Raw genomic sequence first — 12,977 nt, forward strand, 5'->3', positions numbered from 1 at the left:
AGCAGATGAGGCAGTGAGCCTCAACATCTGCCTACTACAAATTATAAGCTTGTCTGAAGAGGTCTGTATTAAAGCACCACTATCGTGAAAATCTTAAAATGTGAAATGCATGTAAACACATTCAAATAAGAAGTGCATTTGTTCCAGAGTAAAATTGTTTTTCTCCTATGTTGCTGTCACTTATAGTGGGTACTGGGTAGTAGAAATCTGACATTACTGACAGGTTTTGGAGTAGCCCATCTTCTCATGGGGGCTCCTCAGGGTTTTCTTTATTTTCAAAAGCACATAGTGAATGGCAGTTGCTCCATCCAACTGCCAAAAAAGTGTGAAGCCAGCCGGGAAACTGGCCAGCATCTTTGTATAAATCCTTTTCAGGGAGTGTCTTTATAAAGAACTAGTCTACCTAAGCCCGTTTAAAAATGGGCTCTAGGTAGTGATTATGCCGTCACCGCTGCTGCATGTTAGCACCCGCCGCTCATCCGCGCGCGTGCACCCCTCCGCGTGCACACCTGGCTCACTGGCCCCGTCCTCCAGTCAGAACTGCTGTCCGGATCGGTGCTGCGCACATGCGCCGTAGCAAAAAGCATGGACCCAGCTACACAGGGACAGCGTATAGAGTATAGAGTATAAAGTATAGAGTATAAAGTACATGCTGAGAATCCCCAATGAAGAGATGGACTAGCCCAAAACCTGTCGGTTCTACCAGATTTCTACTAACTACTGTAAGTGACAGCAACATAGGAGAAAAGTAAATTATATCTTATTTTACTCTGGAAGAAATGTACTTCTTATTTGTATGTGTTTACATGTATCTTAAATTTTATATTTTTCGGGATAGTGGTCCTTTAAGGGTATATTTGAAGGTTTTTTTCTCATCTCAAAGCATGACAGACAAGCCAGCCGTGGGAGAGAGCTTGAAGAAGAGATGGCACTCATGAAAAGTCCCGGATACAAAATTGTGAGGCGGTGACCAAGCTAGAGGACAGGAGGGTAACAAGGGAAGAGCAAAAGTTCCAGATGGAATAGTATCTGGAGATTAAGTAGGAAATGTATGAAGGGGAAGTTTATCAAGAGCTTTGATTGGTGGAATGAGGAGCTTGAACTAGGTGCCGATCTATCTTTTGGTAGGACGTAGAGAAGGTTGTTGCAGTAGTCCAAATGGTAAATGATTAGAGCAATAAAAAACATTGTGTAAGGAAGGGACACCTTTGTGAAATATTTGTGACACCTTTGTGAAATATTTTTGAGATGGAAGTAGCAGGAGCAGGGCCATAGCTACCAATCATGGGGCCACCAACAAAACTATGATAAGGCCCCTGCAATGTTCACCCTGCTTCTCATGACTTTCCTTGGTGACCTTCACGGCATGAGGGGCTTGCAGGGGTCATAAACAAGTGTGGCAGTCATGAACTTTACACCTATAATCTGTAAATTAGTAGTTTAGGAACCCCCTGGTCTCTGAAATGTGAGTGCAAAAATAATTTACTTCCTGCTTTCCATGAACCAATGAGATAACAGAGAAAAGTATTCAGGCTATCTTTAACATCAAGCTGTATGCTATTGCCATAGATTCAGCCAGTACGTTTAATAAACTGTTATAGCATCCCCAGACTGAAGTCAAGAGATAATATTTAATATTTTTCAGTTACAAAATGACTTGAATGGTAGTTATAGATGTTATATAGATTTGTGTACTAAAATGGAGCAACTCTTTAATTCCCTTTTAACAGTTTTATCTCCACGCTTTGTTTTGCTCTCAGTTACTCTATCGAATCGCTCTCTGACCCTGAGGCTTTCTTTGCTATTAACCCTGAGGATGGGACCATCAGAACAAGTGTGACCTTGGACCGAGAGATCAGGAAAGAGCACAGTATCACTGTAACAGCTACTGAGAACGGTGAGTGGGAATCATTCATCACTTCCTGAAGCTCAGGGGAGACCCATATTGCTAGAGTACAATTCAATGATGATAAATGTCCTAATGATTACTCAGTTAGACAACCCAAAGATGGAATACATGACTGTGGTAAACTGGCCATTTGGCAGGAGGACAGACATTAGATATCATTAGCCATGTAAGCTTTGGCACACTTAGTGCATTCTGGGATTCTCTATGCAGTGCAGCTGCTGATGTAGGAAGGGTGAACCTGAAGCTTGTGAGGGAAAAGACTCAGCATCATGATTCATGATACAGCTTTAAGCTTTTTCAGCAAAGAATAAAACACAAATAGATACTTTAAATTGGCAATACATATAAACACACACACTGTGGGTCAGTTTGACTTGTTAACATAAAAAAGGTTGCAGTAGCTTTAATTAATGTTCGAAACGGCAACTTACTGGATGGATGCCTGATTCATTAAAACTAACATGAGAGCAGCTGTGGTAGCTCCGCCCGCTTGTTATGTGATGCAGCCAATGGAGTATATTCCCCCAGTTATCACTCAGAAGGAGCTATCCTTGGTACTGAACTTGCAGATCTGGTTGCCACATGTTTGGAACACAGGACAGCTTTCTTTTCTTTTTTTTGTACATTTTTCTCTGCTCCCTCTGTTCGCTATGCCTGTTAGTACTTGAGTGGGGTAATGTGGTAATGCCCTAGTTAATCAGTATACTCTGTAAGACTTTCTCAGGCACCTCACCCACTGGCCACAAAAGTCATACATGTTTAATTAAATACAAAACAGTTAAACCACATACTGGTAAATATGCATAAGAATGTGCTAGATCATTAGACTAACTGTATACACCAAAAAAGAACAAGAAGGACCTATAAAGTAGTGCCACTCGTAATGTCATGTAGTGCTAATATTTCTTTAACATCTTTATTTTCCAAAGTTATAAAAATAAGAAACACTAAAACCACCAATAATCACATATATTTTATAGCCATACAGTATAAGTATTTAGTTATGACAAATCATGTCTACATAGCACATGGTGAAAAATGCTGCAATCAACTGATTGGCTTATATGCCCTAACTGAGGTCCCCATGGTTCATTGTAATGCAAAGATGTACTAGTGCAAACTGCATATTAAAATACATGTACAGAAAGTGAAGAACATAAAAATATGCCCTAAACTATAACAGCAAACAGTTGTGATGACCCTACCATGTGCATGGAACAGCACACAAGAATTGAATACAGGACATGCTTTAAAGAAGAACTCCAGTGAAAATAATGTAATAAAAAAGTGCTTCATTTTTACAATAATTATGTATAAATGATTTAGTCAGTGTTTGCCCATTGTAAAATCTTTTAAATCCCTGATTTACATTCTGACATTTATTACATGGTGACATTTTTACTGTTGACAGATGATGTAGCTGCTGCATGCTTTTTTGGCAGTTGGAAACAGCTGTAAACAGCTATTTCCCACAATGCAGCAAGGTTCACAGACAGGAAACTGCCAGGAGTATGTACTCAGAGTTTCTTGTGGGAGGGGTTTCACCACAACATCAGTCATACAGCGCCCCCTGATGGTCTGTTTGTGAAAAGTAATAGATTTCTCATGTAAAAGGGAGTATCAGCTACTGACTGGGATAAAGTTCAATTCTTGGTCAGAGTTTCTCTTTAACAGCACTAGCCATAGAGATGATGATGTATACATCAATTGGTTAATTGTGGGGCTGGCATGCAAGAAAATGTCCAATAAATGGCTGGGAGGTGAAATAAATTAATCTCCCAGTCGGGCCAGGTTTTAATTAAGGGCCCGTTTCCATTCATAGCCGCATCGCATCACTTCTGCTGCTGACTGTGTCACTTCTGCATCTCCCAATGCGGAAGTCAATTGAGGAGATGGGACGCGGGTGTGGATGGATGCCGCCATGCGAGAATCTTCAGCATGCTGCAGATTCTCGGATCGCTCTGCACAACATGCACGCAGTGGAAACTATTCCATTGCCGTGCATGTGTTTCAGCACACCCATGGTGCTATGCGGCTACGTAGCCGCATCGCACTGCTTCTAGTGGAAATGGGCCCTAACCGTATTGGTTAAAAAAAACATTTATTTAGTCCCTTGCCAACCTCCAAACTGCTAGACTGCGGGATGTATGCTGAAAAAGGGAATCCAGTAATGTGGGCGTCTAGTGAAGCCACTGGAATATCAGTATTATTACCAATATCCTATTATTGGGAGCTGTCTAATAGCAGTTGTAGAGTATCTGTAATTTTACCGATTTACTACTATCACTTTACCTAACCATCCTCTCACACTAACTTTCCCTCTTTCTACACCTAAAACTAACCTACCGTTACCTACGCCTTACACTAAACCCCCCTTACCTACTCCTAACGCCAACATACCAACTACCCACTCCTAACACTAACCTCACCCCCAGGCTTGCATAACACTAATGCCGGTTTACAACATTTTACTAACCCATCCACCACTATTTCTTACTCCGCTGCTATCTACCCCCTCCCTCCACCGCTATTTTTCATCCCTGGCATCATTTGGGGTTCTGCTACTCCTGTGCCTCCAGTGCCCAAATTATACTCTGGGCACCACTATAGCTGCACTTAACATTGCAGTCTATGTAGCGCCTAAAGTACCAGGTGCACGGAGGTGCCCAAACTACTTGCTTTGTCTGCAGAGTCTTTAATCCAGGACCATCTGATCTCCTCTCCCTCCTCTGACACCTTCTATGTTGATTGAAGTACCTTACTTCCATGGCAGAAATCCCTGCCATCTTTGGCGGTTTTCTTGCTTGTTTGAAGACTTCTGTGCTGGTTGACTGAGTTCTGATATGTTGTGTGAAGATATTTCTGGAGTTGATTAGAGGGCAGATTACACAGGCAAGCTTAATTCAATCACCCTTTACAAAAGTCTTCAATGCTTCAAACTTCAAATTAAACGCGTACAGTATATTGCCGACACTAAGTTATTAGAGGAACATGTGAGAGATTAACCAATCTTTAGCCAGACCTTTCAAACGTTTACTTCCTTGTAGAATCATACCATTTTTCAGGCTTTGAAAATGTGTTGTATTACCTGATAACAGAATCTTTGATTTTGTTTATGAATGCAGCTAATCTATATATTGCTTTTTAAGGGATAGATGGGACATTGTTTTTAAAATATATATAAAATTACCTACATGAATGTTACTGTACAAAACTCAAGCAAAATTTTCAGTAGATTTTATGACAGGTTGCTTGCGCCTCGACCCTCATGCAAAGCCCACAAAAGGAATAGGGAGAGAGCCAGGCAGGATGTGGATTCCAGAGTTTGGAAGCATTGTAAATTGTAGCATAGTCACTATATAATCACAGTGACTAGAAATTACTCTCTTGGCTCTCCTCTTTCTGCTGACAATCATTGGAAGCATTTAAGTGGATAAAACCTCTGCTTTAACATGTAGCTATTTAAAGACACCACACACCTAAAAAGATACCACAATGCCATCTTAAGATGAGTCTTTGTTTATCTGTATACTGCACCTTATTAGGCTACTATTCCCTCATGTCTGTTTACATTATATCATGGATAAAAACTGAAGCAGCCCTGGCAATTCAACAACCACAGCAAGGTTATACCGGCTAAATTTTCATTGCCTGAAATAATTATATGTGATTGTTGCAATTTAGTGTGTGCACAGTATACCTCATCCTCGACAGTCCACTAAATTGTATAAAACTAGTCAAAAACAGCTGTAGTTCCCACTGCGCACTGAAGCGGGACATGTCCTGCTAACCCTACCTTCCTCCATAAGACAGAATGAACAGAACACTTGTATACTGTTCGTGGGCAAACTGACACCTAAGGTGATCATGAAAGATCATTTTGGGTGATTTTTTTGAGGTGTAAATATATTATGAATTGTTAGATCTCTCTTTCTTTTGTACTAACCTGAGGTGCAATGGTCATCTTTATGATATAATATGGGGGGACTTTATCATCATAAACCATTTTTCCACATCTGTCCAGCTTCGTAGGAAATTGTTTGTGCATATTTCTTGTGTCTCACAAACTCACACCTTTGTCTTTTTATGTTGTTTGTTTTGTATTGTGTATTTATGTATCATCTGTTGTTTTTGTATATTTGTGTTGTGTGTTTTATTTTGTCTTGGTGTTGTGTTTTTTGTTTTCCTTTTTGTTGTGTCTCTCTGTTGTGTCTCTGTGTTGTGTTTTTGTTTCAGACAGCCCTTCCCAGGTGTCACAAGTGGGAGTGGTGATCCAGGTGCTAGATGTCAATGACAATCCTCCTACACTGGCCGAGCTATACAGGCCGCATGTCTGTGATAACGCACAGGCTGGGCAGGTATGTTTAGCCACTTCTCTTTTTAAAGCATATGTAAAAAAAATGTACATAGCAGCAGCAAATTTAATATTTCCAAGACATCTTAAATGGTAATTTAGTAATTTATTAAAATAAAACAAATAACCAGACTTTCAGATTTAATACTCTTTACTTTAAAATTAATGTATTAATTTGATGTGTAACTTCACTTGTTTTAACTCATTATTTCAACTAGCTTATGCAGTGTAAAGCCTTTTTCTGTTATTATTCATCATTTCTATATTACTGACACATGGGCCCTGATTCACTAAAGGGTGCTAAGTGTTAGCACACTAGTGAAAAGGCATTTGGGATGCGAAAACGTCCGCTACACACGCTAATATGCGCGCAAGCGTTTGCACGCACAAAGGAAATGTTGCACCGTTCGCACGCAAAATAGCAGGAAAAGCTATTTTACACGCGAACATGCGATGTTTCGAGTGCACCGGTGCGACGTTTCGGGCGCACCAACTTAACGCGCGATCAGTAACAGCTTTGGTCGTGCAAACTACTTAGCACCCTAGTTTGCACGTCCCAAGCTTTTAGGCATGCTAACTATGATAGCACCCTTTTGTGAATCAAGACCATTGTCTGCAGTGCTTTACGGAGGCCATAAGACAATTTTCATTACCAGAATCTTGTTCAAGTATGTCTGCACCCACTGCTAAGAGCACAATACTTATATTACAATATACTGTATATTATAATACAATATTAATTAGAATCAATGGACTAAAATATTGTTGCTTGACTTTATTGTCTATGATCGGACCTGGAAGCAGACATTGCTAGTCCTATACTACCAGACCAGTTCAGAAAATACTATTTGGTTCTAATGGATAAATTGATACAATGTAAATTTCCAGACTAAACTATAAGTAGATCAAATTGTTGGGTGCATATTGTGCATATGAAATACTCAGAGGCAATATTTAATATTCATTTGAAAAAAAATCATTAGTCAAAATTAGACTGCAAAGTTAATTGCGGGTATAGCAGTGCACAGGGGGTGATGTGGGTGCCATTGGCAGCCAATTAGGGTGGACCTGAACATTTCTTTGTAACAGCTGATACAAATCCTGCAATAAATCTGTAGTGTGTCTACTTCTTGCTTTCATAAAAGCAGACATAGGGTTAACATCCTGTGTTTTCAAATTAGCTGCTCTGCCGAGGCAGCCAGCTGACACAGCTAGGAGATCAAATTACAGTTGTGATTAGTCACAGATCAGGTGAGAAGTACACAGGCTAAACTCTCTATTTACATACAGGGTGCATTTTGCTATGTTTTCCTTCTGTCCTGTACAAGAGTTCAGGTCCACTTTAATACCTGGTTTAGGCTGCCAACACCCATTAATACGTGTATTCAGTGCTGAAGGCGATAGTTGTATCGGCGCAGATTTCGGCAGTGAGTGGTAGGTTAGTGTTAGTCATCAGTATCTGCAGATTGGGTTGATTCACTAAACCGTGCGCTGATCCACCTTTTGCGCAATTTATGACAAATAGCACGCCTTATCAAAGATAGCATGCCGTATCAGAAATAACACACCTTATCAAAGATAACACGCCTTATCAAAGTTAACATGCCTTATCAGAGTAGCATAGCGAGCACTACAAACTTATGCCTGCTAATTGGCAATGGCACTCGTCCTGCCCTGAGCTCCTGTGCTATCTCTGATAAGTCGTGCTGTTTGTCATAGCACGGTTTAGTGAAACAACCCCACAGTGCGGGTTTTTCTGTGCATTTATCTCCCCACTTTAACACTACTTTAAGAAGTTATTGCTAAAATGTGTACAGGATCTTCTCAAAAAATTAGCATATTGTGATAAAGTTCATTATTTTCTGCAATGTACTGATAAACATTAGACTTTCATATGTTTTAGATTCATTACACACAACTGAAGTAGTTCAAGCCTTTTATTGTTTTAATATTTATGATTTTGGCATACAGCTCATGAAAACCCAAAATTCCTATGTCAAAAAATTAGCATATTTCATCCGACCAATAAAAGAAAAGTGTTTTTAAAACAAAAAAAGTCAACCTTCAAATAATTATGTTCAGTTATGCACTCAATACTTGGTCGGGAATCCTTTTGCAGAAATGACTGCTTCAATGCGGCGTGGCATAAAGGCAATCAGCCTGTGGCACTGCTCAGGTGTTATGGAGGCCCAGGATGCTTCGATAGCGGCCTTAAGCTCATCCAGAGTGTTGGGTCTTGCGTCTCTCAACTTTCTCTTCACAATATCCCACAGATTCTGTATGGGGTTGAGGTCAGGAGAGTTGGCAGGCCAATTGAGCACAGTAATACCATGGTCAGTAAACCATTTACCAGTGGTTTTGGCACTGTGAGCAGGTGCCAGGTCGTGCTGAAAAATGAAATCTTCATCTCCATAAAGCTTTTCAGCAGATGGAAGCATGAAGTGCTCCAAAATCTCCTGATAGCTAGCTGCATTGACCCTGCCCTTGATAAAACACAGTGGACCAACACCAGCAGCTGACATGGCACCCCAGACCATCACTGACTGTGGGTACTTGACACTGGACTTAAGGCATTTTGGCATTTCCCTCTCCCCAGTCTTCCTCCAGACTCCGGCACCTTGATTTCCGAATGACACGTAAAAGTTGCTTTCATCCGAAAAAAGTACTTTGGACCACTGAGCAACAGTCCAGTGCTGCTTCTCTGTAGCCCAGGTCAGGCGCCTCTGCCGCTGTTGCTGGTTCAAAAGTGGGTTCATGCTTCCATCTGCTGAAAAGCTTTATGGAGATGAAGATTTCATTTTTCAGCACGACCTGGCACCTGCTCACAGTGCCAAAACCACTGGTAAATGGTTTACTGACCATGGTATTACTGTGCTCAATTGGCCTGCCAACTCTCCTGACCTCAACCCCATACAGAATCTGTGGGATATTGTGAAGAGAAAGTTGAGAGCCGCAAGACCCAACACTCTGGATGAGCTTAATGCCGCTTTCGAAGCATCCTGGGCCTCCATAACACCTGAGCAGTGCCACAGGCTGATTGCCTCCATGCCACGCCGCATTGAAGCAGCCATTTCTGCAAAAGGATTCCCAACCAAGTATTGAGTGCATAACTGAACATAATTATTTGAAGGTTGACGTTTTTTGTTTCAAAAACACTTTTCTTTTATTGGTCGGATGAAATATGGTAATTTTTTGAAAAAGGAATTTTGGGTTTTCATGAGCTGTGTGCCAAAATCATCAATATTAAAACAATAAAGAGGCTTGAACTACTTCAGTAGTGTGTAATCAGGGGCGTAGCAATAGGGGTTACAGAGGTAGCGACCGCATCGGGGCCCTTAGGCCAGAGGGGCCCCAAAGGGCCCTCCCTCAACTACAGTAATTAGCTCTCTATTGGTCCTGTGCTCATAATATTCACTTCTATAGATACTTTGAATAGTGGTAATCATTAACAAGCTGTTCCCTATCCCCTTCTTGCACCTCTGACACTGTAGTTGCCATTGGCAGGTTTTGGTGCGCCATATCAATTGTTATGTATAGAGTGCTTAGGGGGCCCCATTGTAAAACTTGCATCGGGGCCCACAGCTCCTTAGCTATGCCACTGTGTGTAATGAATCTAAAATATATAAAAGTCTAATGTTTATCAGTACATTACAGAAAGTAATGAACTTTATCACAATATGCTAATGTTTTGAGAAGATCCTGTATTTATGGAAACATAGTCCACTTCAATTGGCACAAACATAGCCAGGCATGCCTTTTATACATGATTACTCATATACTATGCATTTCAAAAAACAAACTCCATGTTTTAAAAATAAAGTTAAACTAAAGAACAACTCAATTTCATGTCACAGAACACTGACTCTCTGTTATTATGAACCTGAAAACATGAACTGTGATGTACAAAAGTACTAAAAATAGAAGATTTTGCTAAGATATATGGCATTATGGCAATAAAGCAGTCCCCTAATAGCATCAAAGTTGACACAGGATTGAGCTTAAAGAGAACCTGTACTGAGTAAAAATATTTAAAATAAACACATGAGGTAACTTCAAATGAACATTACGTAGTTACCTTGCCATCAGTTCCTCTCAGAAGCTCACCATTTTCTTCTGACAATAATCCCTTCCAGTTCTGACAACATTTTGTCAGATCTGAAATATATCAGTTGCTGTCAGTAAAATATCAGTTGCTGTCAGTTATAGCTGAGAGGAAAACTGATGTACCAGGTAATGTCCATGTTTCCTTATGGCTCAAGTGAGCGATGTTACATTTTAACTATGTGCTGACCAGAAAGCTGTTATGGGTAATGGCCATTTTCAAAATGGAGGACGGAAAATTCCCTTGATCACAGTGAACAAATAGGACGCGAGACAGGAGAAAGACACTGAGAAATAGACTACATGGAAGGTAAGTATGACTTGTGTATGCTTATTTTGACTTTTATTTTCAGTTCAGGTTTTCTTTAAAGAAAACCTGAACTGAAAATTAAAAGTCAAAATAACCATACACAAGTCATACTTACCTCCCGTGTAGTTTACTCCTCAATCTCTTTCTCCTCTCCTGCATCCTGTTTGTCCACTGTGATCAAGGGAATTCTCTGTCCTCCATTTTTAAAATGGCCATTACCCCATAACAGCTTTCTGGTCAGCACACTGTTAAACTGTCATATTGCCCACTTGAGCCATAGGAAAACATAGACATTACTTGGCACATCAGTTGTTCTCTCAGCTATAACTGACAGTAACTGATATATTTCAATTCTGACAAAATGTTGTCAGAACTCGAAGCGATCACTGTCAGAAGAAAATGGTGCGCTTCTGAGAGGAACTAATATCAAGGTAACTATGTAATGTTCATTTGAAGTTACCTCATGTGTTTATTTTAAATAATTTTACTCAGTACAGGTTCTCTTTCAACTGGCAGAAATGGTACAAGATCGGACAGCATGGAGAGAGCTAACCCATAGAATCGCCAAGAGTCAGACACAACTGAATGGATAACATCATCATCAATAGATAGCAATTCAATGTTTATTCTAACCTACAGCTTATACACATAAATCCTGTTTTACATTTCTCCTCAGAACGATGCCTTGAGTAGAGGGCTAAGCATGGCTGCCGATTGTGATCCCCCTCTGAGGGGGTGGGAGGGGTCAGTGGGCCAAATTTATCAAGAGTGTCTGAGACAAAATATTGGTAGGGTTTTAGAAATCCATGCACAATTGTCTCAGGCATCTTAAGAAATCATGCTAAATTGCCACTATTACCCAGGTCTAGGATTTAAGAAGGTTCTTATTATCATGCAGAACTGTTCTCCTTGCTTGTTAGAACAGATTAAGAAGAAAAAGCTGTCGGTAATGCGTTGATAAATCTCCCCCACTGAATTCTGTACATGGTTAAGTGTTACGCTGTGAAGCACTGCATAACGTGTCAGTGCTGTATAAATGTTAAATAATAGCAGTGCATCGTCCTGTGATGTTGGTATACTTATTCTGCCATTATTTTGCCCTCATGTAACCGTAGATCATCCAGACTGTGAAAGTGAAAGATGCAGATGTTGAGAATGGTGTTTTTTCTATCCAAAGCCCAGCTGCCATACCTAACGGAAACTTCACTATCATAGACAACAAAGGTGCGATCTTTAGAAATTCCCAATCTTTACAGATCTGATGTTTGTATAGTGCCATTTCCTCATCTTTATAGACTCTTTATTATAGATATATTTTACTTTCTGTGTAGTCTAATCTCATGTCTCTCTACTCTAGATGGAAGTGCATCTCTTCTGGTGAAGCACAGTGGTTTGTGGAGGGCACACAGGGACATCTTTTTAGTGCCTATAGAGATTACAGACAATGGAGATCCTCCTATGAGCAGCACTGATACCCTGACGGTCTCTTTGTGTCACTGTGAGACGGGTGGAACAATCCTTTCCTGTCACATGACCACAGGGTCAGCTGCTGGACTCAGCACTCCTGCTCTGCTGGCAATACTGGCGTGTGCATTTAGCCTTCTGGGTAATTATAACACCACTAGCTTCCTCATCATTTTTAAAAGGCTAAGGTGCAGCTATATTTTCCTAGGTAATGCTTCCTACAGACACATTACACTAAGTGGCCTACAGACACTAAACAACCATTAAACCACTAATTCATACCAATAAAATGCTCTAGTGACTTCTGTCCTTGAGATCAGAGTTAGTGCTTCAAAGAGGTCAACCTGGAGCCCCATCTGGCTCTTTAGGGGCCCAATAAGTCAGGGTTTGTAAAGGTCACAAGTTTACTCTCAGTACAGCATGAAAATGGAAGAGGCCCTACATTGATTTTTGCCCAGCGCTTTAAAGCCACCCCTGCATGGGGTGACATATTTTGATCTCGCTTGACCGTATGTACTGGACAGTCTTCACCCCTCCCCCCTTTTCTTCACTCAGCTATCAATAGAAGCACTAGAGACATGATGTTGTCTTTTGGTCAATTTAAAGATGGGTGATCAACTGCCTTGTCATGTCTGTAGATACTGTAGAGTTACATGAAACTGACAGAAGAGCCAGAAAGTCCATGGAGAAAATTCTGGCTGCAAATTAACCAATACATTTCTGGTGGCTACACTGTGGTAATGTTTCTATGTGATTTTGTCTGGTTCAGCTAAGCCAAGTATTATACTTCATCTATGCTGAAATTTAAGTGATTTTGGGCCTGATGCATAAAATGCCAG

At 40.5% G+C, this 12,977-nt stretch overlaps 1 protein-coding gene across 2 annotated transcripts in view; it reads left to right on the forward strand.

Annotated features, from left to right (window-relative positions):
- Window positions 1-12,977, forward strand: part of CDH24 (cadherin 24) — a 166,310-nt gene that overhangs the window by 147,719 nt on the left and 5,614 nt on the right. For both annotated transcript variants that reach the window (XM_068242114.1, XM_068242118.1), the window contains exons 8-11: window positions 1,761-1,897; window positions 6,146-6,267; window positions 11,790-11,898; window positions 12,032-12,280. In XM_068242114.1, the coding sequence (XP_068098215.1) occupies window positions 1,761-1,897; window positions 6,146-6,267; window positions 11,790-11,898; window positions 12,032-12,280 (617 nt within the window). The remainder of the gene's footprint in view (window positions 1-1,760; window positions 1,898-6,145; window positions 6,268-11,789; window positions 11,899-12,031; window positions 12,281-12,977) is intronic.

The sequence above is a fragment of the Hyperolius riggenbachi genome, chromosome 1, assembly GCF_040937935.1.
Source record: "Hyperolius riggenbachi isolate aHypRig1 chromosome 1, aHypRig1.pri, whole genome shotgun sequence".
In the NCBI taxonomy this organism is placed as follows: domain Eukaryota; kingdom Metazoa; phylum Chordata; class Amphibia; order Anura; family Hyperoliidae; genus Hyperolius; species Hyperolius riggenbachi.